Source organism: Aulonocara sp. 'chitande type north' Nkhata Bay, linkage group LG17 (genome assembly GCF_057382095.1).
Source record: "Aulonocara sp. 'chitande type north' Nkhata Bay isolate Kocher_YH1m ecotype deep benthic linkage group LG17, A_spYH_male_GT1.1, whole genome shotgun sequence".
Taxonomy (NCBI): domain Eukaryota; kingdom Metazoa; phylum Chordata; class Actinopteri; order Cichliformes; family Cichlidae; genus Aulonocara; species Aulonocara sp. 'chitande type north' Nkhata Bay.
This window is the reverse complement of record NC_141360.1, coordinates 29,794,664-29,822,445: the sequence shown is the minus strand read 5'-3', so window position 1 is coordinate 29,822,445 and position 27,782 is coordinate 29,794,664. Positions and strand designations below refer to the sequence as shown.

Genomic DNA, 27,782 nt, shown 5'->3' with positions numbered 1-27,782 from the left:
CCTATTTCTTAAATACCATAGAGTAATCCTATGTTTTCTGTAATGCTGCTATCATGTCATCCACTGCTACCCACTCCCCTTGTTTGTGTTAACTGGGTTCAACAGATGGTGGTGTCGAGGCCTCTCGGTGCAGTTTTGGAGGCCAAAGAAATGAGGGGAAAAATGAAGTCTGGCAAGAGATGAATAATTGATGATGGATCCTTTTTTTTCTTGCTTGTTTGTTTTGTTTTTGTTTGGGTGTTTTTTTTTCCCCCCACTGGGCTAACTTGACCCTCAAGTTTGGCACCAAGCCACAGCAGAGATGTGCTCAGATGAAGTCTGTGTACAAGAAAACAGCTTACAGTGCAGAGCAGTGTCTGATTGGCCTATCTTTCAGAGGGAAAGCGGATTAGAGTGGCCGCTTATGTCTGCGCATGAGTGTGTCTTTGTCTGTTAGTGTGTGTGTGTTGGCAGCAGGTGCACTCAAGCACACCTACCACGCGCTCCCGCTCCTGTGCATAAGGTTAGTAAGATTGAGAAACGAAAGGAAGGGAAGGCGCCTCTGTGACTTTAAAAATATTTTTAGTCCATCGTGCCTCAGTGGTCAGGAAAAAATTGGCACTGAAGGCGGAATTAGGCTTGTGCCAGGACGCTAATAAGGTTAAGGAAAGCTCAGTCCTAATGTACCAGAAATTAAACGTCACTTGCAAGTACACCGTCACCTGGGAGCTGCTTCACCTCATCGCACACAGACTTTGGAGAGAGAAGGCGGCGCATATTTGTGCACGGTAACACAGGTATGTAGCTCTTGCTTGCTCTTCTTAGAATAAGGACAGCAATTTGGAGGAAGTTGGGAAATTTCTAGCAGGTTTTTTTTTAAAATTTCAGACAAGAATATAAGAAAGGAAAAACAGGTGTTGCACTGTATTCACAAAGGAATAAATCTACAAGGCCGTGTTTGGGCGTATTTGGTTCATTTTCTGACAGTGTAAGCCTATTCTTGTGCTTTGGAAGTTGTAGTTTAAACTTGAGTTTTGCAGTGGTGTGCAAGAGCAAAATACATATATATGTACATATCGCATTTGTTAGCTTCTTTGCTTCATACCCCAGCTGACTATTCAAATTTAATGAACACAGCCCAGTGTGTGTTATCTGGTTACCAGACTCAAGTTACACTTATGAGGCTACACAGCACGAACAAACATACCTCTCGGAGTGTCCAGAAGAGCACCTGATTCAGTGTTGAAGAGTACCTAAAGTACTACTAAAGTTTAGTTTTATTGTACTTTTAAGCTACACTTTAAGGAACTTCTACTCTAATACAGAAGGAAGTATTGTACATTTCTAGTCCAGAAAGCTGTGGTTGCATTTTTGATTTAAGGTACTTCATAAAACATAAAAAAAACAAAAACAAATATATGTCTCCTTAAAGGCTAAATCAATGCTTTAGTGTATGTTTGCCTCGTGAGTGTGAACATGTCCAGTGAAGTGGTGTATTGAAATTACTTTTCATGGTCCTGGGAGTGTTGGATTTCTACTTGTAATGCAGCGCTTTCAGATTGTTTTGTATTGATTCATTCTCTTAATTAACAAGATGATCTGAATACTCATTTCACTCCTCTGCAGTTTTGCTTTTTATAACAGAAGCATGCCTAAAGGGCCCTGGTAGCACTGTACTAATAAGTGTATGTGTACACTGTATGCAGGTGTGTATGTGTCTGTATAAATTGCTGGGTTTGCACATGCCTCAGAGAGTGCTTGTCCCTAGGCCTGTGTTTGATGTTGCGCCTGTACGCTGGTTTGTGTTTGTGTGTGTGACTGTCTGCCCGTCCGTCTGTCTGGGTGAATGCTTTTGCTTTGCATCACTGAATACTTCAGTCAGTGTGTTTATGTGACTATGTGGATGAGACATACACACACACACACACGCCAGAGACGGAGGCGCATGTATGGACTGCTTCCGCCTCACAGCGTAGAGACAATCAGGGCATGCTTCGGCAGTCAGTGGAAAGAAGGGGAGGAACCGAGCAATCGCTACACCACCATCATTTATCACCGAAGACAGACACCGAAACTCACCTCTGCCTACACGTACACATTCGTTTAGGTGAGGAGGAGGGTGAGGAGGAGGAGAGGAAGCAGGAAGAAAGCAGAAAGAGGGAGACAACTATAAAAATATCCACATCTGTGAAAGCCAAAGAGGTGAAGTTAGGGTGAAGAAAGCATGTTTTTGCAGAAAGAGGTACTAAAGGCTAAGAGAAAAAGCAAAGCATTACAGGAAACAGTGAAAGTGATGGAGTAAAGCGTGGATTTGAATGCTGTAGCCAAACCAATTATGGTTAACATTTTCCTACTCTAAAATATAAGAAACAAAGAATGTGACATTTGGCCTTTTTTCCCTTCTTCTGCAACTAAATGAGATGCCTAACACACATCTTCACTTAAATGTGAAGCTACAACCAGGAGACGGTTAGCTTGGGTGTCAATAAAAACTGGAAACTGGAGGGGGGGGGGGGGGGGGGGCAGGCTATTATAGCTCACCTGGTTGTGTGGGGGAGCCATCTTTACTATCTTGCCAAAAAATAATAGCTAAACACACACCCCAAAAATAACCCTACACACTCATTGTTTTAAGAATAAGAATAAGAATAACTTTATTTATCCCGAGGGAAATTCTTTTGTCACGTACATGCTCAAAGCAGCAGAAGAGACAGAGGAACAGATGAATAAGATATACAATATATACAATAAGAATAGTAGTATACAGTAATATACAGTAGGATAGTGCAAGACATAGTATCAAATAACTCTAACGAAGTAATATATATAACTATATCCTGGAGAATAAATAACTATCAGTGCAGGCGATTCTAGAAAGTGACATAGTATTGTGCAATAGAATAAAGGGAGTAGCAGCGTATTATGGGGGGATGAAACAAATATTCAATAAGGTACTGTTGGGTACTGTTGGTGCTGTTTCTTTAATCAGCACTGAAAAAACACATTGTACAAATCATGTGCTGGACTGTTTCTTGACCTATGTTTTGAGTAACTTTCTGGAATCCTTGCTGGTTTTTAACTCTGATGAAATAACTTTTTTTCTCCATAATTTGTGTACATGTTAATATAAAAAAAACGCTAATTAAAAACTCTAAATTTGAGAGGGTGGGGGGGCTGTTTGCCCCAAATTTTGGTCTTAGACACAAGAGTGATCATCTGATCTAAAATGTCATCTATACCAAACTTTAATTAAATAATCTCTCTGAATAGATTGTATGGCAGATTTTTATCAAATATTTTTATCTAATTATTTCTATTCCAACATATTTATAGCAAAAAATCAAAAGACTGTACTCTCGTGTGTAGGCTTATGGCTTTCAATGCCTAAAAACAAAGATATCTGAAGGACAAACAAATATCATCCCACTTGCAGGGGCTGTCATGACATGTAAACAGTGGTAAAATGATGATTTGTAGTGCCACATGCTCTTATTCCTATCAATTCTATTATTAATAGAACAGGAAGAAATAGACACAAGCACTAAAGCTCTGGTCTTTGTTGTTTCTACCGCACTGTCTAGTTACCCAGTTTTTCCCTTTACCAAGCTAGTCCAGGTACTAAGGGCTTTGAACTGGGTAAAGTGAGGACACATTTCCCCCCTCAGAGCTCCACATGCAAAACAGCAAATGAGCACTTGCTGTCATATCGTGACATATCTCCTTGATGTACAGCGGAGACGACATATTTTAATATCCTACTTGCCAAATCTTGTGGCCTGCTGTGCATGTTCTCAAGACAATAGAGCTAAATACACTGTAGGTTTAATTTGCAACATGTGGGCAGGTTTAATGTAATTCTGTTTACAGCTTTGGACTGTTGTGTGTGTGTTGCTGTGGTGGTGTTATGGTGTAAAGATGCAACATACTGCTGCCTCTGCGTTGTCTTTTCATTACCCTCCTTTTATATTACGCTCATTTGATCCTGTGCTGTGTTCTTCATGATAACAACAGCAATTAAATCTTCACAAGGAGAGAGGAGATAAAGAATTCATTGCAACTTATCTGGCTTCAGTCAGTGAAACCTGATTTTCCCAGCCAGCCTTCAAATGCACATTATCATATCTGACAATATAATGTATTTTGGATTTTTTTTAAAAACTGAGAAAGAGAGGTGTACAGCTGCCAACTGAGAAGGCATATGAATTACTCTTCTTGTTAGGAGTCATCTGTGGACTACTGCAGATGTCCGTTACATACTTTGTGATTGTTTTCCTCCTTATATTAGATCTATATAATTTAACTATAACTGAATGGTTAGTCCAGGTGTGGGCATTATACAGCAACATCAACAAACACTTCCAAGGAGCTCCAAATGCGTTCAGCTGTCTGATCTGTTTTACCTGCTTTAACTTGTGAGAAGCTGAACATACGACTCAAAATGAAGGCATCAGTGAACCCGCCTGTTCCATACATTATGACGAATAGGTCTCCTTTAAATCCATATTTTCCCCCGCTGGTGTCTTCGGATCACCTGTCAGAGGAGGAACATGGGCGGTGGGCATCAGAGCTGAGAGGCTGGTGGAAAACCTGCGTGAAAACGTCAAGTATCACAAAGCGGAAGTCGAATTCCGCTTCACTATAAAGGCATCCAAATGTCATAATTGAAGATGAAACGTTTAAGGATCAATTGGTTTCTTTTTTTCTTTCATTTTCATTTACGAGCCTTACTAATCCGTTTTTAACCTTCACTAGTCCAAATACGTCGTTGTGTGCTCAGTGTACGTTTTAAATGCTCAGTAAAAAACGCTTTCCTTTCCTCTTCATTTTGATTTTATTTTGTAAGACTGTACCGGAAACCAGCTTTTGTGGCTGTGAGCGGTTGTAAAAACGGAGACCCCTTTTACGGAAAACTGTGGTTAACTGTGCTGTAGCTACAGCTGCAGAGATGCGAGGGACAGAAAAACGTCGAGAAAGGAAACAGAGGGCAACACCGAAGCTGAACGTAAAGTAACCGCCGTCACAAATCATCTGAGATGTTTCGAGAAACCGAGGAGCAGCATCTTCGCAGCGCTTTCTCCCGCTGGAGATAAAAAACCGAGAAGAGGATCGCGCATTGATCCGAGAACAGGGGGACGGGAGGGGCCGATCATGGGGAACGAAGCGAGCCTTGAAGGAGGCGAGGGGCCGCCGTCTGGGCTACCCGAGGGGCTGGCACCTGACGGGAAGGGGGGCTTTTACCGGGTCTCAGACGGGACACCGGTCAACCTGAGTGAACTCAGCGAGGAGCAGAGGCGGCAGCTCTCCGCGGCGATGTCAAGGGCGCAAGGCAGGCAGCCCGGAGGCGCGGCGGCTGGACGAAGGCAGGGAATTTAAACCGCATTTATGATGCACTTCAAATACCCACACTAACCAGGCCATTTTATACGACACGGAGAGAGGATGGGCACGAGTGGATGTGTTGTGGTTGTGTGAAGCATCGTTTGGGAATCTCTGAGATGCTCTAAAGGAGGCAGAGAGCCCGATCACGCCCATTAAAAAAAAAAAAAATCATGTCAACCGCTCCAGAAATGATTCCCTTCTTAGAGCTCGCTCTTATGGATAATCACCGAGATCTGATGATCTGCATGGCTGAGAGTGATGTCTCTGTTGGCAATTAAGTCGTACAGCCATTCGCGCTTCTAACGCAGACATGCAAGTCTCATTTTAACCCAGCAAACGATTTGAGTGTATGTGTGTGTGTTCCGTATTAAGAAATATACAGTATTGGTCACTGTTTATGTGTGGTATGTGCGTAAGAGACACACCTCCAGTATTTATGCGAAATTTTCGAAATGCCTGCTGGGTAAGAAAATCTGTCGTGCCCAGTGTGTTTTTCTCCGATCGAACGATGCCTTAACACCCAGCTAAAAACAAACCCGACACCGTCAGCCGTGAATGCGCGCCCCGGTGTCGCCACTTAAACGTTTCCCCCTGAATTTCACCGAATTGGATTTTAACCGATGGTGTCGTGGAGGAGGAGTGGGGGGGGGGGGGGGGGATGCTTGGTTGTGAAACTGGGGTGTAGAAACCTGCCGACGAAAACAATATGTAGATTTGGGTTTTACGTCATGTTTATCACGGTGAAAGGTTTGTGAATAAGTGTGGGATAAAATGCCAAGATTTGCCTTACTAATTGGCTCCAGCGGGAGGGGGGGGGGGGGGGGGTATTTATATCTGAGCAGAGGCAGAGAGTGGGGGGAGGGGGCACGTCAATATTAATATGACTATAAATAGAACAGAACAGGCGTTAATGTCATCACTCATATATGTCTTCGCAGCTGAACGTTTAACTAAGTCGGGTTTCATCCTCTGTTGTGGACACATCTGCCCTGGAATGAGGCTGATCGCTGTCCGTGGTCCTGAAATCCACGATCCAGCGGGCTGGCTCACAGCAAGCATTGCGCCGCCACTACTTTTCACTGTTTGCTCTGCTCTTAAAGTACCCCCACATAGCCTGTGCTCACTATAAAATAATCACATGTATTCATTACTGCATTAAACTTTATTGCCTGAGGATGTAATTTAATAATGGCCAAAGCCTCAGAGACTTTAAAACAGCAGAACCAATATATCTCGGCTGTATGTTGCATACACACACGGTGATACAATAACAAACAGTATCCAGTCGGTCCATTAGCACATTGATGCATTTCTCTAAATATCCTGCAGTCCTTTGGCTAGGCTTGTGCTTACTGCATGTTGCCTCTCAGTCTGAGCTAACAAACGCGTCTCAGCTTACCCCTGTGGAGCCAAGCGTCTCCCCTCTCTATCTCAACAATCTACACTCCCATGTCATTCAACGGTATTCACTTTCCTGTCAGCTTTACCCCAGGGCTACTCACTACACATTTTGTGCTCACTGATGTGTTGAATAGGCCTGAGAGCTACGGGCTTAGCTTGTGTTATTAGCAGAGGGATGCTACAGGTTTTGTTGTTGAAAGGATTAATAGCATAGCATGCAAACAGTCCAAGAAAAAAAGGAGATGATAAATGTTCCTATCCTCTGTAATTCACAATATTATTGGAAAAAGGAAGCTTTATTAAGCATTAATGTACGCGTAACTAAGACAAAAGGCTCAGGTAGCTGTTAAAGCGTGTGATGCTGATGCGATTGGGTTTTTTTTAGCGTTTGTTCAGAAAATGTGTTGGAGTGTCAAAGTGAATATGAATGATTCAAGCAGAAACAATAACACAAATGAGTTGTTTTTCAGGGACATTGCACATTTATCTGAAGCTCTATAAATGTGTTAATTTCAGCCAAAAGAAAATTTTCAACTGTCGCCAGATGTTGGTTTGTTCTCTAAAAATACAAAGATTAATGGATGAAGGTGGAGTTGAAGTGGATTTTGGAACTATCCAGATATTAAAGTCTTCGTTTCCAGTTAGGTGTTATTATCTATCTGTCTAACAGATAAACCTATCTGTGTCTGTTTTCTTTCTTCCAGACCATCAGAATCTGACGCACAGCAGCGTTCCCAGCAGGTAGGAGCCTCCAGGGGCCCAACAGGTCTTAGCAAAAGCCGAACTGTTGACGCCTTCAACCAGGGTCCACTCGGAAAGCCCACACCAGGCCGCAGCCCTTCGTCTCTCAGCCTTTTTGAATCAAGATTCCGGCAGGAGCCAAAAGACCCTGAGACCAAGTCATCCGGCATGTTTGGCTCCAGTTTTCTCAGCGGGGCCAACCCCCTCAGCGCTGTATCTTCTATGACTTCGTCTGTCTCCTCCTCCATATCCTCCATGGGTGATACCGTCAACATTCCCAAATTTGGACTGTTTGGGGATGAAGAGGAGGAAGGCTTGCCTGCAGCTTCTGAGTCCAAGCAGGGAGGGAAGCCACAAGGGAAAGGCCCACAGCAAGGGCCAGGTCCGAAGGGACCACAGCAGGGAGGACCCCAGAAACAGAGTCAGGGCCCTCCTGGACAGGGAGCAAAGCCAGGACAAGGACCCCCTGGTCAAGGACCCAGACAAGTTCAGGGACCACCAGGCCAAGGGCCAAAAGCAGGCCAACGTCCTCCTGGCCAAGCACCACCAGGGCATCAGGCCCCCAGACCAGGTCAGGGACCACCGGGTCAAGGAACCAAACAGGGAGCCCCTCTCCAACAAAAAGGTGGTCTGCCACCACAGCAACAACAACAACAAGGACCTGGGAAACCTGGACCCAAACAGCAAGTGCCACAAGGGCCTGGTGCACATCCTGAAGCCCCAGGAAAGACTGCTGGGCCCCCTATTAAGCAGGGAACTGGAAAGCCTGCAGCTGGGATCTGCCCACTATGTAAAACCACCCAGCTGAACGTTGGATCTAAGGATCCACCTAATTACAATAACTGCACTGAGTGTAAGAACCAGGTCTGCAGCCTGTGTGGATTCAGCCCCCCAGACTCAGCGGTAAGACACGACTGTTCATTCTTTTCTTTTTTTATTAATTTTTTTTCCTCGAACCCCTTTCTTGTCATGAAGACTTTAAAAGCGTTATCACACCTTGTATAACATCCCAAATGATTCATTTCATGTCAGCACCCACAGATCTGTGCTTTCCAGACATCTAAAGGTAAAAAAAACATGTATAATTCCTATGTTAGTATACTGGCATTTAACTAATATTACACAATCTAGTTTATGTTATGATGACAGTGTGTGGAAAAGGCCAAGTATCATTCGATTTTATGTCAGTGAAACATCAGTTTTTCTGGGGTTTTTATATATAATCCACCAGTAGGAAGACTTCTTGGCTCTGCATTTAAATCACCATAAAATGACTAGTCAAACCGATTTGTAAACAATGGAAGTTAGCGTCCTCATCCTAAATAGACCAACAAAGAAAAAATGATTGCAGCATAAAAAAGAAGTCAAGATAACTAGCCAAGGTGCACATCTTTGCGCTGAAGCTGAATTCAGCGCTCGCCTGTTAACAGCATATCGCTGTTCTGTGAGCCTGGCAGAAGGAGCGCATTTAATAAGAGTTGCAGACGATTTGAGGAACAGAGGGACCATATGGACCCAGGGAATGTTGATCAAGGTGACTCATGTCATGGCCACAGGAAGATACTGTGCCAGCCGTGAGGACACTCAGTCACACATGGACTGTAAACGCTAGTAGGCCATGATTATAGCAGAGCAGAATGGCTGGTTCCGTCTGCTCGAGTTTCTTCTTGGGATCGGCTGATGTGCGTAATAACACTGGGGATAGTTCAGAATAGAGCAGGGCGATATGGCCAAAAATATTTATCACGATATATATTTGAAAATTTGCGATAACGATATAACCGACGATATAATTGATGCGAGACAAAATACAACTCCACAACATTACTAGCGCAAAAAGACAACCTTCCATTTATTTTCACTTAAACAAGAAGCTGGTTTTTATGTACATTAAAGCTTTATAAAAATGTAACAGTGCAAATGCAAATTCCTTGCTGAAAGTTTAACCAAAAGGCATTTCCAGTAGAAATGGGCTGACACATCCTGAGCATAACCATGTATAATATCCACTGAAGTTAAAAAGAGGTGCTTTGCAACATTAAACTGCAGTGTGCAGTACGTATTTTTCGGACCATAAGGTGCACAGGATTATAAGGCACATTAAGCGAAACAAAGCAGTCAGATAAATCAAACTTGATTAAACTCATTCTTCTTGCTTCCTCCACTTCTGTACCATTGATTCATTAATGTTGAATTCTCTGGCAGCTGCTCTATTCCCATGTTGTTGCAGTATATTAATGACTAACCTCGTATTGTGGATGGATTATCTCAGTTGTTCTCCTGACTGAAGTTTGGTCCGTTTACAGCATCCTGCCATGCGATTGCATTTGTCTCTAACCATGAAGAACCTTAACGTTAACTTTTATAAGTGGAAAAGTGTTAGTGTTCGTCCTCCAGCTTCACTGTTTATGTTATGCTAATATAGCTGTGTCGCTAGCGATCACGTAGCACATCATTATATACCAGCTAGCCCAACTTCAGTAACCCTACAAACGTCACTGCTGTTTAGTTTCCTGTCTTCATTTATGTTGGAAGTGATAGCAGAGCTGTACGTTTGATTTTTTTTTCAGAAATCTCTCAGTCAGAACATGCAATATCATGCTTAGGTAACTAGCAAAACTAGCGAGCTAACTTCCGCTAGCTTCCTGCTAACTTCTAACTCCGTTAAATGTAATAACTTTTGTTTTCATGGATGCCTGGAAGTTAAACTTTATAGTTACACCTGGTAAAGCAGCAATGCTGATCGTTTTATTAAAGATGAAAGAATTTAGACAGTTTTTAACGCTCAGTGATGCTGCAGTGTTGTTTGACCTGAAGCATACGGAGTTTAGGACCCAGATTACTCCCAGATTTAAGAGCATCTTAGTCCGACAAATACGACAATAACGACGGCCGCTTGCATGTTCTGCAAAAAAATGTGCTTTGTTGTGTATCTGACGGACAAACACCAAACCAGTTCCACATCACGGAAGTTGCACCATTTTTACAAACCAATTCTGGTTCATCTGTTTCACTCAACAATCGGCCATGTGCGTATGAAAACAAAGGCACTGCGCATGCGCGTTTTACTCCCATTCTATCGCGATATTTCATTTTCCTATCGTTGCCTAACATTATACCGGTATTACCGTGAACGGTATAATATGGCCCAGCCCTAGTTCAGAAGGCACATTTTTAAAACAAGAGGCTTTGATTTTTGGGTGCATGTTTAGACAGACACTAGGCCTTTAAAATATCCCCAAATATGCAAAGGGGGAAGTCCACCAAGGGTGTATACAACTCTTAGAGCGTGCTTCTATCGCTGCAAGTGGCAGCTGATACAATAATATATCAGCACCTACGTTTATTACTCTTATCTGCAACAGACTCTACACAGCTTTGCCATTTATACTTGGGTTGTTCTTCGAAAGCCAGCGTATTTGCATATGTTGGACGGATTGATCTGTTTACATTTACGCAATAAATAGGCGACCATTACACACAAAAATACGCACACTGCTCTACGCTACAAATACAAATACACATTCTTCTAGATAGCGATCAGCCTGTCAGCACTGACCCTTTTGAACACTGTACTTTGCACACAGTGGAAACCAAGGAGATAGCCAAACACTGAACAAAGAGCTCTCTGCTGTAAACCCAGCTTTTTTAAGAACAGGTGTTGATAACTCCTGTATGGTGTAAACAAAGGCAACAAAAGACAGCCAGTTATCATCAACATATAGACCACCTGTAATAAAGCTACTATAACCTGGCATTGATGCATGAATAGTATTTGCTTTTTTTGACTGATTAGTATTTGTGTAAATGTTGTTGATGAAAAAACAGGAATTAGCATCATTTGAGATGCAAATTATTTGGTTGTGTCTTTTATTTGCGATTAAAGTTAGTTATTGGGCATATACTGTACTTACACTTGTCACTGGTGCATCTAACTAATGCTTTGTTTGTATCTTTTCTTTCATGCACAGGGTAAAGAGTGGCTGTGTCTGAACTGTCAGATGCAGCGAGCCATGGGAGGAATGGATCCCCCTGGTGTGACGAAGCCCAAGCAAGGCTCCGCCCCACCCTCTCCTCAGAGACAGGCATCGGGAAAACCTGGAAAGCTCCTGATAAAACAGCAAAGCACCTCCGACCAAGGGTTAACACCACCAACCACACCAAGGCAGAAATCCCCAGGTCCTACCTCTCCAGGACCACTTTCACCAGGCTCCTCAGTCGCGGGATCCCCCAAAATCGACCCCAAGACAGGTCGCCCCATTATTCAGAAGTCCAGTCCTCAGCAGTCCCCAGCTAAACCCAAGCAGGAATCAAGCTTCTTTGGAGGGTTGGGAGGTATCAGTTTAGGGGGGCTCACAGATGCAGCTAAGCCACCAGCAGCTGCTTCACACGCTGCTGAGTCAGTCACGGGAAAACTGTTTAGTGGGTTTGGTGGGTTGATGGAGTCGTCGAAGCCTCAGGCCCAGGCTGCTCCAAAACAGGAGGAATCTGTTGCTGGGAAGTTGTTTGGAGGTTTTGGAGGCTTGACAGAGTCCACTAAACCTCCTGCAGCCACATCTCAAATGTTTAGCTTTGGATCATCCCTCTTGAGCTCAGCCACCAGTCTTGTCACGGGAGAGGAAGATAAAGCAAAGGGTTCACCTCCTGGGTCACCACCTGACTCCCCTGCAGACTCTGGTCCCGGTTCACCACCTGACTCCCCCCTCTCTGGCCCTGGCTCTCCCCCTGATTCAGACTCTGCTCCTGAAACACCGCCCCCTAAGACCAAGAAACCCCCCAGAACCATTTCTGTGGAGCGGGAAGAGAAAGCCCCGGAAACCAAACCCGTGCCCACTTCAGCTCCAGCGACGAAGGAAAACTGCCCTCTGTGTAATGTGGAGCTAAACGTTGGCTCGACAGACACGCCCAACTACAGCCTCTGCACCGAGTGCAAGAAGACAGTGTGCAATCTGTGTGGATTCAATCCTACTCCTCACTTAGGAGAGGTAAGAAACCCTTATCATTGTTGCTGTTTTCTTACGCCCCTACAGCTTCCTGCGCTCTCAGCACCGTGCACCTACTGCTAATTTATGCATTCTGGTGTATATAAATAGAACACAAACATCCTCTAGATGTTTCGTTGAAATAAGTCACAGTAGAAATACAATTAGGACTATTCAGTTGAACGTTTTCCCCACTAGCATCTCGCAAAAATACCCTTTATTTCTTCTTTTAAGTCTATTAGTTTGACTCAGATAGACAGTGTAATGGCATCTGCACATATTTGACTGCTGAATTAATGGATGTGGTCAATTATGCAGCGTTTAAAAAAATCTGTAAGCCTCATTACTGTCAAGCTTTCTTTAGCTGAGAGCGCGGCCAGACACGTGAAGATAAATAGCTTTTTTGGAGGACTCATCATCAAAGAGCACTTGACTGAACACTGTGTGTCTGTATATGTGTGTATTTGGCTGTGTGCGCTTGTGTGGTCATGTGTAGCGAATGCACGCTTTCCTTTATATAGAGCAGTCTTTAATTGTGAAACTGGATACATGCGACTTGGTAAATCTGTAAATGCCAATGCTTATTTGTCTGCTTTTCTGCATGTGAAAGCATCTCCAACCAGTCACTTCCAGCCTGGTTATCTATCAAGGTGCGGGGACAGGTTTGCTGGTGTTTTCCATGTGTTGTTCCATGTGGAAGCAGCACTGTGAGACCGTGCTTTGAGTTCCACACAGCAGATGGTACTCTGTGGTGTTGAATCAGTATATAATGGGAACAGAGGCCAAAAAGTGCTTTTGGTTGAGCAGTTTCCCAGCATGCAGGCAAAGCATAGTCACATATGCTGCACCCACGTGAACATGTGAATTGTCCCAATTTTGTTTATAGCGTATCTGAGTCACATCTCACAATTAGATCAAACATCCATTGAGAACTAAAGTATAACATAACTAAAGCTAGTGGTCACTTGGGATGGCTAATATCCTCTTGACATGGTCATGCCACTCAGAGCGCAAACACGTGTTTGCCAGGCCGAAGCCGTATCCTGGTTTCACGTGATAACTGCTTTGTTAGGTCAAGGTTTGGTAATCTGCTGTGTATTTCTGGCTCTAAGCTGAGAATGAGCTTGTGAACGCTGCCAGTTCAGAGGCAGTTTGACATTATGAAAAATATCCTTATTCCCATTTTCCCATTCCGCTTTCATATATGTCTGTTAAAGAAAATGCTACAGCCAGCAATCCCAGGAGTCTCCTGGAGTTTGGCACACAAACAACCTTTAAACAGGGAGTTTCTGTGTTTACACTCAAGTTTTTGCACCCACCCCTCACTCCCATGTCTGGCAGTCCAGTGACGAGAGTCCACAAGCAGGTCACGGTCACATCTACACTCCCCTTTTATATATGACCACTATTAGTTTACAGTGGTGACAGGACTATTAAAGTTTTTGTACTGTTGTCGTCTTCTGAAGCTCGGATTTTTTTTAATTGCACATGCTTGCTGGGAGACTGAGGAGCTGAATCACTTAATTGAGGCCAAGCATGGAGGGGGAAATGTAATTACAAAGGCGAGATGGGCATTCAAGCCACTGATGCTCTAATTGGACATAGATTAGTCCTCTTAACATCCTCTTTTCTTGAAGCCTGACTCCGTTTTGTTTTTAGGACAGGCGTAGCTAGAAATTCTTACGGGAAGGGATGACTATTTCTTTCTCTTGCAGGGCTGAATAAGACACATACGTTGAATAAAAATGAAAGGTTCTGACTGAAGTTGTGACCAAGCTTTTGAAGGTTTGGCATAAAAGACACGCACACACATATACACACACACGGCACCTAGGTTGAGTCATCTGCCCCCTACGTAGTACGCCTCACTTGTGTGTCATTCGCTGCCATAATGTCGGCTGTCAGCGAGGGTTTAGTTGCTGACGTGAGTGGTGCAGAGTGTGTGGTGAGTGTGTGTACGTGTGTGTGGGAGGGGACAGTTTGTTTAATTTGTGAGAATGTCGAGCTATTGACATTTGGCTGAGTAGGCTCAGGTGAGCCTTCACACTTCAGGAGAGTTGCTTCTTTTAGTGTGTTTTTGTTCTCACGGTGTGCATGTGCAAGGATTAGAAATAAGGCATTTCAGGGTCTGTTTGCTAAAAATGTGTCATTTTGTTGAAATATTGAAGGGTGAGCGTCCATCTGACTGTAATGTGTCAGCATGTGTAGCCATAATCTCTGTGTCCTGAAAGGATTTAAAGGGCAACAGGAAGTCTGCCATTTCTGTTGAGGCGTGAGCCCCGACTCAGGTGTTTCTGCTTAATCCCATCAATATGAGTTGTGAAAATAGCCACCCTGGAAGGAAAGGCACTCACCTTAATGTGTTTTCTCTGTTGCTTGCTTTCTTTCAAACGCAGCTCCCTTCCTTGCATTTTTGTCCTATTTTCTCTGTCTTTTTTGTATTTCCCACTCTTTTGTATTCTTGGTCTTATCCTTATAAGACAAAGAACGACTTTCCTAATACCTGCATTTTTAAAGACAGTGTATTCTCTATGAGAACCCTCCCTGAACAGTGCTATCCCCCTGCTTTTACCAATGGGGCCCCCTTTGAAGTAGGGAAAGTAGACAAAATGGCGCCGGTGAGGTCGGCTGCCGTGCTGGATGCTCTGCCCTAACTTCTCCACTTTTTCGTCACTTTTTGCTATATCTGCGATAATCTTGCATGGGCATCATGCAAAAGACACAAATCCGCTACAGTAGAGACACTTTGGTTTCTATTGGTCTGCAGTACACGAACATTTCACCATGTTTAACTCCGGACCCAACCTGGCCAAAGGAGATCCTGAGAGAGAACAAAGGACGCGACCCTAAGCGACGGCCTCGAGGTAAAAGAGCCGGCATCAGGAACAGGCTACGGGCTCACGCACACCGCGCACCCATGCCCAGTATCCTGCTAGCCAATGTTCAATCCATCGAGAACAAGCTTGATGACCTCAGAGCCAGAATCAAGTTCCAGAGAGACATTCGGGACTGCAACCTCCTCTGCTTCACCGAGACTTGGCTGAACCCAGCGATACCAGACCACGCCGTGCAGCCGACGGGGCTCTTTTCGGTTTACCGCATGGATAGGACAATGGAGTCGGGGAAGAAAAGAGGTGGTGGAGTGTGTTTGATGGTGAACAACAGATGGTGCGACAGCACAAACATCTCCCCACTCACACGCTCTTGCTCGCCCAATCTGGAGCTTTTGATCGTTAAGTGTCGCCCTTTCTATCTCCCTCGGGAATTCACTGCGGTCATTGCCTGCACTGTTTACATTCCGCCTCACGCGGACTCGGACACTGCCTTATGTGAGCTACATGAGGCTCTCACACATCAACAAACACTTCACCGAGATGCCGCACTCATTGTTATGGGAGATTTTAACAGAGTGAATCTCAAACGGACATTTCACAACCTTCACCAGCACATCAACTGCCCCACCCGGGGCACGAGGACATTAGACCACTGCTACACCCCGTTCAAGAACTGTTACAAGGCTCAACCCCTGCCGGCATTTGGAAAATCGGACCATTCCGCCATCTTCCTCATACCTGCTTACAAACAAAGGCTAAAGCAGCAACCACCAATCAGGAGGGAGGTCGCTCGCTGGACGGACCAATCGGTGGCCGCGCTGCAGGACGCACTGGATGACGCAGACTGGGACATGTTTCGGCGCAGCTCTGATGACATCAACATGTTTACGGAAGCGGTTGTGGGATTTATCGGGAAACTAGCGGACGACACAGCAGAAAGAACTATCATCCGAACGTTTCCCAACCAGAAGCCGTGGGTGGATAAAAACATCCGCGACGCTCTGAGATCACGCACTGCTGCCTACAATGAAGGGCTTGTCTCCGGTAATATGGACCTATACAAGGCTGCGTCCTACAACGTGCGCAGCGCGGTCCGAAAGGCAAAGCGGAGCTACGGGGAAAAACTAGAGTCACAGCTACGACAGACTCTAGGAGCCTGTGGAAAGGACTGCGGACTATAACGGACTATAAACGACCAGCTTCTTCAATGATGAATGCCGATGCTTCACTGGCTGATGAGCTGAACACGTTTTATGCTCGCTTCGACGCCGCAGCAATTAAAACAACAAACGGCTGCGCGCGCTCGGAGTGCACCAGTGAAGAAAATGCATTCGTCATCACAGAGCATGCCGTGAGGAACACCTTCAGGAGGGTGAACACCAGGAAGGCAGCAGGACCAGATGCAATCCCTGGCCGGGTCCTTAGAGCCTGCGCTGATCAACTAGCACCGGTGTTCACGGAGATCTTCAACCTCTCCCTGGCCCAAGCTGTGGTTCCCACGTGCTTCAAACGGTCCATTATTGTCCCTGTTCCAAAGAAACAACAGCCCGCTTGCCACAATGACTACCGTCCAGTAGCACTGACTTCAATTGTGATGAAGTGTTTTGAAAGACTGATGAGAGATCACATCACTTCTTCACTTCCTCCCACCATCGACTCACTTCAGTTTGCTTACCGGACTAATCGTTCCACAGACGATGCCATATCTCACCTGCTCCACACATCCCTGAGTCACCTGGACACTGGCAGAGGGAATTATGTTAGGATGCTGTTCGTGGACTACAGTTCAGCATTCAACACAATAATTCCCTCTAAGCTTTTCACCAAGTTGACGGATCTAGGACTCAGCTCATCACTGTGTCAGTGGATCCTCAACTTCCTCACAGACAGACCCCAATCAGTGAGGGTAGGAAAACAAGTCTCCCCCTCCATCTCACTCAGCACTGGAGTGCCTCAGGGCTGTGTTTTAAGCCCCCTGCTGTACTCACTGTACACTTATGACTGTGTAGCCACATCCGACACCACCTCCATTGTCAAGTTTGCTGACGACACTGCTGTTGTGGGCCTGATCTCCGACAACATCGAGACGGCCTACCTGGAGGAGATTAGGAACCTGGAGACCTGGTGCCAGGAGAATAACCTCCTCCTAAACATCAGCAAGACTAAGGAGCTGATCGTGGACTTCACTACAAAGCAGGCGAGGAATTACAAACCCCTCATCATCAGTGGCACGCCAGTGGAGAGACTGGACAGTTTCCGATACCTGGGTGTCCACATCACTCAGGACCTGTCATGGTCCTGTCACATCAACACCCTGGTTAAGAAAGCCCGTCAGCGTCTCTTCTTCCTCAGAAGACTTAGAGACTTCCATCTGCCACTGAAGGTGCTCAAGAACTTCTACTCCTGCACCATCGAGAGCGTCCTGACGTCAAACATCTGCACCTGGTTTGGGAACAGCACCAAGCAGGACAGACGAGATCTGCAAAGGGTGGTGCGCTCGGCAGAACGCATCATTCAATCAGAGCTCCCTGACCTGCTGTCCATCTACACCAAGCGGTGCAAGTCCAAAGCTAGGAAGATTATGATGGACCTCTCCCATCCCAACAATGGACTCTTCTCACTGTTGAGGTCTGGGAAGCGCTTCCGCTCCCTTAAGGCCAAAACAGAGAGAATGAGGAGGAGCTTCTTCCCCCAGGCTATTCGGGCCCTGAACCAGGTGTAGGACTGGACTCTCCCAAACACGTCACTATAAGACTGGACTCTCACACACGTCACCACACGCACCACCACACATTTCCTATAATCCTATAATTCCTATAATTTATAATCCTTATCTTTATAATCTCTTCTGCTATTTGCACATTCTTTACTGTAAATTCCCAAGTTAATTTGTAAATTTTTGTAGTAAATTGTAAATATTGTAAAACTTTTCTTCTGTCATTTAATGGTCGGGCATTGTACAGCTACAAGCATTTCACCCCCATGTCATACTGTGTATGGTTGTGTGTGTGTGACAAATAAAATTTGAATTTGAATTTGAAAGCGTGTAAATGTGTGTCTGCTGCTCAGCAGTGTTACTTTAGCTCAGGCTCCATGTCATATTGTCCTTATCAGTAATGAGTGTGCTTTTTGAAGGAGCCTTACGTAAAATGGGAAGTGCAAATCAGAGAGTCAGAGCTAAGAGTAGAGTTGTGAGTTACACTCTGTGTCACCTCCACCTCCATAAACCAGCGAGATTTCCACCTTTTTTATTTAAATTCTGCAGAAGGTAATCTGTGGTTTTGAAATCGAGCATATTAATGTAATGTTCATACTAGGGTTGGGCGATATGTAAAAAATTTTCCAACCGACACTCGTCAGTCCAATAATCGACGATGGGCGATATATTCGCGCATGGGCAGACATTTTGATGGGTGGAGCAATGTAATCATGCATGGACTGATTTGCGCCTTTACAACTCAGAAGTCCAAACATGGACAAACTAATTTCCACCCCCCCCCCCCCCCCCCACCCCCCTAGAAAAAAAAAAATAGGACTGTCAGCGTTAACAGGTCATCATAGTTAACGCGATTAAAATTTTTAACACACTCAACCCATCTGGAGCGCAGAATAAACAAACTTTGGACAAAGTGCCCGAATAGCTCCATCATTATTAGCAAACTTACTCATGGGCAAATGAATAAATAAATCGCCTTTGTAAAAACGATCGCCGATGGGCTCAGCCTATCATCGATTGTCGATATATTTGTTCAATCGCCCAACCCTAGTTCATACTCTTAATGCATTTGGACTATGTCAATACAAGCTCAAGTTCAAACCAGGAATCAGAATGGCGAAGAAAGGAGATTTAAGTGACTTCAAACATGGTGCTTTGAAGTCCAGTAGATCAGCTGAGTATTTCAGCTGATCTACTGGGATTTGATCAAACAACCGTCTGTAGGGTTTACAGAGAATGGTCCAAAAAGGAGAAAATATATAGTGAGCATAACGCCTCTGGGTGTAAATGCTTTGTTGATGTCAGAAGTCAGTGAAGAATGGCAGACTGGTTCAAGTTGATAGGAAGGCAACAGCGATTCGAATATTCACTCATTAGATCCAAAGTATGCAGAAGAGCATCTCTGAATGTGGAACACATCAAATGCTCCAGCAGCAGGAGACCACGCCATGTACCACTCCTATCGGCTAAAAACAGGAAACTAAGGGTTCAGTTCTCACGAGCTCATCAAAATTGGACAACAGAAGGAAAAATGTTGCCTGGACCGATGAGTCTCGATGTGTACTTCAACATTCAGATAGTAGAGCCAGAATTTGGTGTCAACAACATGAAAGCATGCTGCTTTATATCAACTGCTGTGGCTGGATCCTGGAGGTGTGATGGTGTGGGGTATATTTTATTTGCACACTTTGGATCCATTAACAGCAAATGAATATCATGTAAACACTACAGCCTGCCCGAGTATTGTTGTTGACAACGTCCATTCCTTTACGACCACAGAGAGGATCATCCGCTGGTGGATGCTTCCAGCAGGATAATGCACCATGTCACAAAATCACCTTAAGCTGGTTTCTTGATCTCAACTGGCCACAGTACACTCTACCAGCGAGCCTTGTTTAGATAAATTAAATATGAAAAGATGTATAAAAACATATAAACGAGAGTTATGAAGATGCATGGTGTTTCCTCTTTTTTTGCTTTTTCCCCCCACTTGACATTGGCCAACATCTACAAGATTATGCTTTGCTATCCTGTATCAACTGCTCTCCCTAACTTAATTATTAAATACTTTCTGGCTGTTGGTTAATGTATCCTAGAAACTGAACTGCTTTATTCCAGTTTGCCATTTTTGTATTTAGTCACAACTACAAGATCTTAAAAAGTCGTCATCCTGGAAAATGAATAAGCAATGATCATAAAGTGTTGAGTACACCTATTTTTGTGGAATTGTGGAAAGAAATAGTTTAGGATTTTGGTAAGTAGGTCACCCTTGTCTGCTGTCAAACTGACATTCGGGTTAGGAGGCTAGCATCACTTTCTTCTCAAGATTTGTTTAGCCTCAAAGAGAGTAAGCAGAGCAAAATGCAAATGCTAGGCTAGTGGTTTCTTGGCGCAAAAGTAAACACTTCCTTATTTATGACATAAAGATGTCATGAATCTGCTCCTCTGGGTCAGACAGGAAAGGATCATTTCAGATTGTTTCGTTAACTTCACCTCTCTTAATATCTGCTTAAGTTAAGCCGTTAGTTTAGGCTTGTAAAGTTTCGGTTAAAACCAAAAAGCCACTTGAGCGCTAGGTCCCCGTGTTGGGCATCCTCATGTTTCTAAAACCTTAGCCTGCATTTATTGCAATGTGTTTCCCGTGTCCTCCTTCCTCATTGTTATTCTGCAATCGTGCCCACGCCTCCGCCCACAGTCTGAATCCTCTTGAGTCTGCACAGCCAGATAAAGGCTCGCTCCGTGGTCATACATACACTTATGCACATGCTTGAATATGCTTCTGTGTAGCGCTTGGTATCTCTGAACCCCCCGGCTCCAAACTTCTGCCTTATTTAAGTCACACGTCATTGCAGAATCCAGATATTAGATGATTCTGTTGTTTACAGTACTTAGAAACTAACCACAGTTATATATCACAGTTATAAAGCTTTCAATCCGCTCCATACAGTCCAGTTGTTCTCACAGCTCTCCCATCAGTTGGTCAGGAGGCTGAAGCATACAAAAATAGCCACAGCCACCAAAGAGAGCCACAAAGAGGAGAGGGAGAGAGAGAGAGAGGGGAGAACACAAGGAACTGCAGGGCAGGCCCCCCCACCCCACCCCCTCCTCAACACTCCCTTTTGTAGCTCTTTGTGTTCCCTCTTTCATATTCACTCCTTTAACTGTGTATTTTCTTCTGCCGCACCAGGCAACCCACAGAGACCCGCACATGGCCACATTGGAAGGCTGTGAGGGTATTTTTAGACATTAAGGTGAATGTGTGTGTCTGTGTGTGTGTTTGCGGATGTGTTTTGGTTGATTTTGTTGGCACCTGAATAAGAATATATCTCACAAGTTAAACTGATTTTATTTATTTATTTTTACTGAGAAATGCATCTAGCAAGTTGCTGTCTCAGTTGCCATATTAACAGATCTTACACCTTGGTTAGGCTATGAATGGTAGATCCTTCCTTTTTATATAGAACCCTTCATGCTCTATTCTAGAAGAAATTCTAATGATCTCCTTTCGAATTTGCAGTTTTCAAAATTTATTTTAAATGCTTAGCAAGACTTAAATTTTCAGCGAATACGTCAAGTGTGCCAGCAGTGGGGCCTCATCACACTGAGAGCAAAGGACAGGCAAGCAGAGACACATGAAGACACAGATTCTGGCACTTGCCCCTTGTTGTCAGCACTGCAACACGTGCTTTTACTTCACCAGCAGGGAAGGGTCTAATTTGAATAAAGCAGAAAGTTGGTTTTGTGGATTTTGGACTATCTCAGTCTGACTATTAAATGACCTTAAGTGGGTGAGGGGAAACAGCTTAGCTTCACCTGTGAAAAAATCATTTTCATGCATTTTTTGGAAAAAAAAAAAAAGGCAAGAGGATTAACTTTTATCCCACGTTTAAAGTGGTCCCTTTCATCTTTATTGGAGAATATAGGTATTGGTAAAGGAAGAGCAGTTGGAGGGAGCTACCTTGACTGACAAGTTATAAGAAATAGACCAGAAACTTCACAAGCGTCTTTTTATGATTTTGTTTTTTAATTAAAATGTCAAATATTAAAACCACAGTCTTCTTTTTAAGCATGAAATGAAAGTAAGAGAGCACTGAGATGAAAAAACACGCAGACAGATAACATTTCATTGCAGAATGGAGGAGGACAGGCCCAAAGCAGAGGCGAGAGGAGACAAGAGATATGGTTGTGACAGAAAGAGGAATCCCATGGGGGGGTGGAGGAGGAAAGGGGTGTCACAAAGGATATGGGTGCCAGCCCATGCTGCCCTAAGCAGTGCAGACCATGACAACCTGACTGTTGCGGTTTGTTTTAGCACTCGTGACTCACGCCTGCGAGTCACATGAACAGCACCTGTGGGCAGAATTGACTGTCAGGCAGAAAATATGATAATGCAAGAATCCTAACATAATATAAGATTTTATTAATGTATAGGAAACAGCCAGCCCTAGTTATGCCAACATAAAAATGGTTGTGCACTATATTGTCGTGCTAATAGATTCTGGAGGTCAAATTGTGCCTCTTTCTTTTTGCATTGCCTGAAAAAAAAATCTGTCATATGCTGAGACATCGGTGTAATATGCAGGCATTTCTGGCTTTTGTCTTGAATTGTGTCTCTGTCGTGAGTAATGTTTGTTAGAATACACACTTTTCTTTTTGCAAGTTTGAAGGAAACATGTAATTGGAGTATAACCAATATTGCACTTGTGACTTAAAGGTGATTGTGTGGTTTGCTTTAAAAAAAGAGAGTTGAGTATGTGGGTTGTGGGTATGTGGGCTACCAAATAACTTATTTTGCTATTGATTGTTGTTTGTTGTCGTTTATTGCATTGGATGATTGAAGTCTGAAGAAACAAGACAAATTGCCAACTTAACAATTTATTCATTTAACAAACAGGGGCGTCAGTAGAATGTAGAAAAAACCTTACACAGCCCCAACAGCAAGGCACCTCATCCTCGTGGTGGTCACCAGCATGGTAACACACTGTTAGTCAAAAGCTCCAAGCTCAAGCTAATCCCATAAGTGTTAAGTGGCCTTGACCCTCTGATCAACTGCAAGAGGCAAAATCTGGACTCATTGCTGGACATAAAGTTTCTCTACATATTCAGGTTCCACTAGAGTTTGGCTGTCTGCAGTCTATCCCAGATTGTCTGGGTAGAGAACAGTCGGCTATAACATCCTCCAAACCTGTACTGTAGAAGACTGCCTATGGTTCTTGACTGCCGACAGGGTGAGGGAACTGTCTTCTTGTGTTGTCGTCTTCTTGGGACGTCCACTTCACGGCCTGTCTCTGACATCCTGATTATATGGGATTTGGGCTTTAATTTGGAGATGGTAGCAGGGCTCACTCCAAATAATGCTGCAACTTGGGTTTGCAGAACACCAGCTTGCAGTTGCCCCATGGCACAGGTCCTATTCAGATCAGTCAAACATGGCATTCTTGGAGCAGACACCAAGTGACCTCTGTAGAAGTGTCCATGCTCACAGGTACTGCTAACCAGGAACCTGGGGTACCAGAAGCTCAAAACAACAGTCAATGGCAGAATAAGCTGTTTGGCATAGGCAGAGAATATTTGGCAAGTTTTCATGGGTGTTACCCACATACTCAATCTTTGCTGCTTTGGGATGTGATGGAATAGGAAATTGGCTTCATGAATGTAAAGCCACAAATCTACCCGTGTGATGCTGTCATGTCAATATGGACCAAAATATCTGACAATCCAACAGTCAGCTATAGCGACTATATCAATGTTTTGAACTATAAAATCAAAATAATGACCTTGAAGAAACCAAAAACTCTTTATATAGCCGAGGGGATGTGCAGAGTAAAAACTTCTCTATAAAGATTCTTTCTTTGTTTTGAAATGTAATTCATAACTGCTGAAAGGAGCGAAACACTTGATTTAAAATTTGAACAAAGCCCTGTCACTTTTTTGATTTCGATAAGAAGCTGACTCATGCAGACAGTTTATGAGATAAACTAGATAAACAAACACAGATGCACACAGAATATGCACTGAAACTTCTCCCTGTCCTTAATCCCTAGGCTAGAAGTGTATATATATTGTGTCAAACCCACTTTAAAAACAGACTTTTTACACATCAACAAACACTTTGTCCTTCTCTCGTCCTTCTTCTTTCTTCATTCACCTTCCACAGTGGAATGAAATATTCTGACAGTATCGTCATGACAGAATTGAAACACTGAGGCTCTTTTCTGTCAACTGTCAGGTTTGATTTGAGTAAAAGATTTGTATTTATAATGGGATAATTGACCTGTTAAACCTTCATTTATCTAGGGAATATTCCTCAGTAGGCTTATACTTTGTCCTGCAACATTCTGCTTCACTAACATTTTGCTAAATGCATTCCCAGAGGATGGTAGCAGGATGGGACTTATTCAAATTCCCCACTCAGGTTTTGCTTCTTATTTTGTCATTAAAGCCTACAATCTCCTCGTCTCGAGCCCAGTTCTCAAACCTTAAGGCGATTACCACTCATGTAACGTTTACTTTCATGATTCATTTGAGAATTACATAAACATTTGTGCATGTAAGTGTGAATACAACACATTGAGACCACGATGTTAACATCCTTAACGCGGAGACATCAATTAGAACAAAGATCTTTTTTGGCTTGCAAAGGAGCTGATGCTGTGATATGCTGCTTGCGGTCTAGTGAATTGTAATTAAGTTGGCCACTGAGCATGCTCATCAATGGGAAAAGGGCAGAGACTTCCAGATTTTAATTTGAGCTAGAGCTTTATGACAGAAACATGCACGAGCGGTGCTGCAAAAAGAGCATTAGCCTCTTGCCTTTTAACCTTATCATTCATATAGTGGATTATATTGTGTTTTCGCTAATTATCTGGTCATATACATCCAGATATCACCATTGCCAAGACATGTCATTCATTTGTGGGCTTAAATGTAAAATAACATTAATATTAAAATATTAAATGAATAGACCCATAAATGTCCTTTTATTCCCCTTTCTTGCCAGTACTTGACTGGAATAGGTAACCCCAGCAGGTGGGTATTGGCTTAAGCATAAAGAATAGAAAGGGTGTGAAACAGCTAATCTGGCTCTTTCTGAAGGTGGCAAATTTAACTTGCTAGCACCCAGAAACATCATCATGAGTAGGGATGGGTATCGTTTAGGTTTTATCCGATACCGGTGCCAAATCGGTACTTTTGAAACGGTGCCGGTGCTCAAACGGTGCTTAAAGAATGGAGAACACAAAATTGGTCCAAAAACCTCTCATGTTCAGCTGGTTTTTGTAAAAAGATAACAATGTTAGCCTTTTCTGCAGCTATGGGGCATATATGGTATCACTCTTGGCTGGAAGCAGTGCTTAAACAATGGAAAAAACACAAACTTTATCCAAAAACCTCTCATGTTTAGCCGTTTCCCTCTTTTTCTTTGGTCATTTTAGCCTTTTTGGCCAGGGTGAAGGGAGTATCTGCCATCAAACAAGAAGACAGCCGCATGTAGCTATGATGATGTTTGCTAGTTCACCTTACATGCATTAATGTAATAACGTGGTTAGCCTACTCAACGTAAATTCCACACGAACAACATTAAGCTACTCACACAGAGAAGATCGGCTGCTGCTGCCATCATCATCCGTCATCATTTCTGCTACACTGGCAGGGCTAGGGGCCAGGACTCTCCTCTTCGTGTTTTTGGGGATGTTGCTAACTCCGGGTCTGATAACAGGCACCACACCCGCAGTAGATGCGCTCGGTGTGAGGTCTCGCAGCAAGCTATCAAATACAGCGCATTTCTTGGCTTTTAAAAAAAACGCTATGCGTCGCCAGGTGTTTGATCGGATTCGAGGTGTTACCTCCTTTGACAGTATCACAGTATCAGCTTAAAGCACTTGTTGCAGGCTGCTGAGTTTGCATATTTTGCTGTGAAATACAGCCAGACTTTTGACCGCTTCGCCTTGGGCATTTTTAATCTGTAGCTCTGCTCTAAAAGAACGTACGTACCTGGACCCGCCTACTATCCTCGGAAACGTAAAATGATTGGCTAGAAGTGTATCACAGCTCAGGAAAAAAAAAGCACCGAAATAAAGCATCGAAATGTGCGCTGCTTTTCGGTCTGGTTACTAACGTTTATGTCAGAACGGACACCAGTACCCATCCCTAATCATGAGCACCTTTTAATTCGCATGCTTAAGGAAACATTACAGTGGTGGAAACAACTCCGATGCATCTTATTTTTTAGAGAAATAGAGGGTGTTTTAGCGCATTTTACTTTTTAAAATCAGCTAACCAAGATGATGAGAGCAATGAGAGTAACCAGGATGAAAATGATCATCTACTTGACATAAAGACATGAGGCAAGTTAACTGCAATATGGAACTATCTCTACAGTCTGCATATGATAAAGGAAAACCTAATTAATGAAAAGACACTACAAAAAAAAAAGCTGATGAAGAGGCGTTAACCTGGAAGAATGGCAGGAACTTTTGCCAATGTATGTACAAATGACGTCAAAAGCATTCACAATCTCTAGTGTAACATTTTAAAGTCATTCTGGGCAGTCACAAACTGCAGCTTGTCCTGTCCTCTTGGCAGTTGATTTGCAGATATACAGGGTGATAACGTTAAGCTTGTTGGCAGTAGCTGATGTTGAGTCATTTCCAATGGTCATTAAGCTCCTTCCCTTTACTGTTCAGCTTGTCCTTCAGTGTGCTCTATTATGTTCATTTTCTCCTTCTGCCTATAGCCTTGACTGTTATTCTCCCTACTTATCATCTTCCCCTCATTCTTTCATCCTGTCTTGCATCTAACCCAACATTATCAGTCTTTTTTCCACTGCCTCCCTTTCATCTGTTTTATCCATCTGTCCCATCTTCCTCTAAATCATCTGTTTAAAACGACGCTTCTGAAGTTCAGAGGAAAAGTCATAGAAAGAAATCTCATCAAAATACACGAAAAGTATATGTATGTGTGGATATGTCCAAGAATGTGTAAAGTGCAGGCAGTGGTAAGAGGAAGCGACTTCACCAAGTCTGTGGGCCAAGCGCTGTCTAAATTTAGATGAGCCAAACCCTCATAGGATCCTTCGTGTTAATCAAAGAGCTGCGCCGACCTTCACAACACTCCTACTCCCAGTTGGAGACAATAACCTAACATGGGTATGGTCAGCCTCGTCCCAGCATCTGATTCCTGTCTGCGGTTTTCAGTTTGTCTTCTTTCTCCGTCCTTGGAGGAAGCCTGACGGAGATGGAAAATTTCTGAGTCTGTCATGATTCATTCATGTTTGAGCTCGTGCTTGTTTGAGAGCTTCATGTAGGAAGAGAGAGGGAGTTTGTATTTATTTTCCAAGGTTTTTTATGCTTTTTATCTGAGTATATGCATTTCAACAACATTGCCACAAATTCATCTTTGTGGGTGTTAGTGTTTGTCAGCTCTTTGGTGCCCACGTGATATCAGAAAATCCTTGACGGTGATGTGCGTGAGTGACTCCCTAGGTTACATGAATCATCCATGATGCGATTTGCAGAAGCCATCACAGCTATCTTACAGAGGCATGTCATATTTATTTGAAAGCTGATGTAGAAAAGATCATTATGTAAAAAATTCAGATTTTTTGGTTTTGTTTTTGTGGATAGATAAAGTACTGTGCAAAACTCTTCAGCCATCTTTCCTTTCTCTATATTTAGTAAGGAAAATAGAAAGTAGGTCCAGCAGTCTATTGAAACATGACAACACACATGGAAGTAAAGGATAAAAGGCAGT

The 27,782-nt window shown here is 43.5% G+C and overlaps 1 protein-coding gene across 11 annotated transcripts in view; it reads left to right on the top strand.

Annotated features, from left to right (window-relative positions):
• Positions 1 to 450: 450 nt before the first annotated feature.
• pcloa (piccolo presynaptic cytomatrix protein a) overlaps positions 451 to 27,782 on the top strand; it is a 70,051-nt gene continuing 42,719 nt past the window's right edge. For 6 of the 11 annotated variants that reach the window (XM_086268305.1, XM_086268299.1, XM_086268297.1 and 3 more), the window contains exons 1-3: positions 2,561 to 5,339; positions 7,464 to 8,403; positions 11,472 to 12,485. In XM_086268305.1, coding sequence (XP_086124431.1) covers positions 5,128 to 5,339; positions 7,464 to 8,403; positions 11,472 to 12,485 — 2,166 coding nt within the window. In that variant the 5' untranslated portion in view covers positions 2,561 to 5,127. Of the gene's footprint in view, positions 777 to 2,560; positions 5,340 to 7,463; positions 8,404 to 11,471; positions 12,486 to 27,782 lie in introns of those variants that run through there. The other 5 variants (XM_086268300.1, XM_086268298.1, XM_086268301.1 and 2 more) reach the window with 4 other exon arrangements.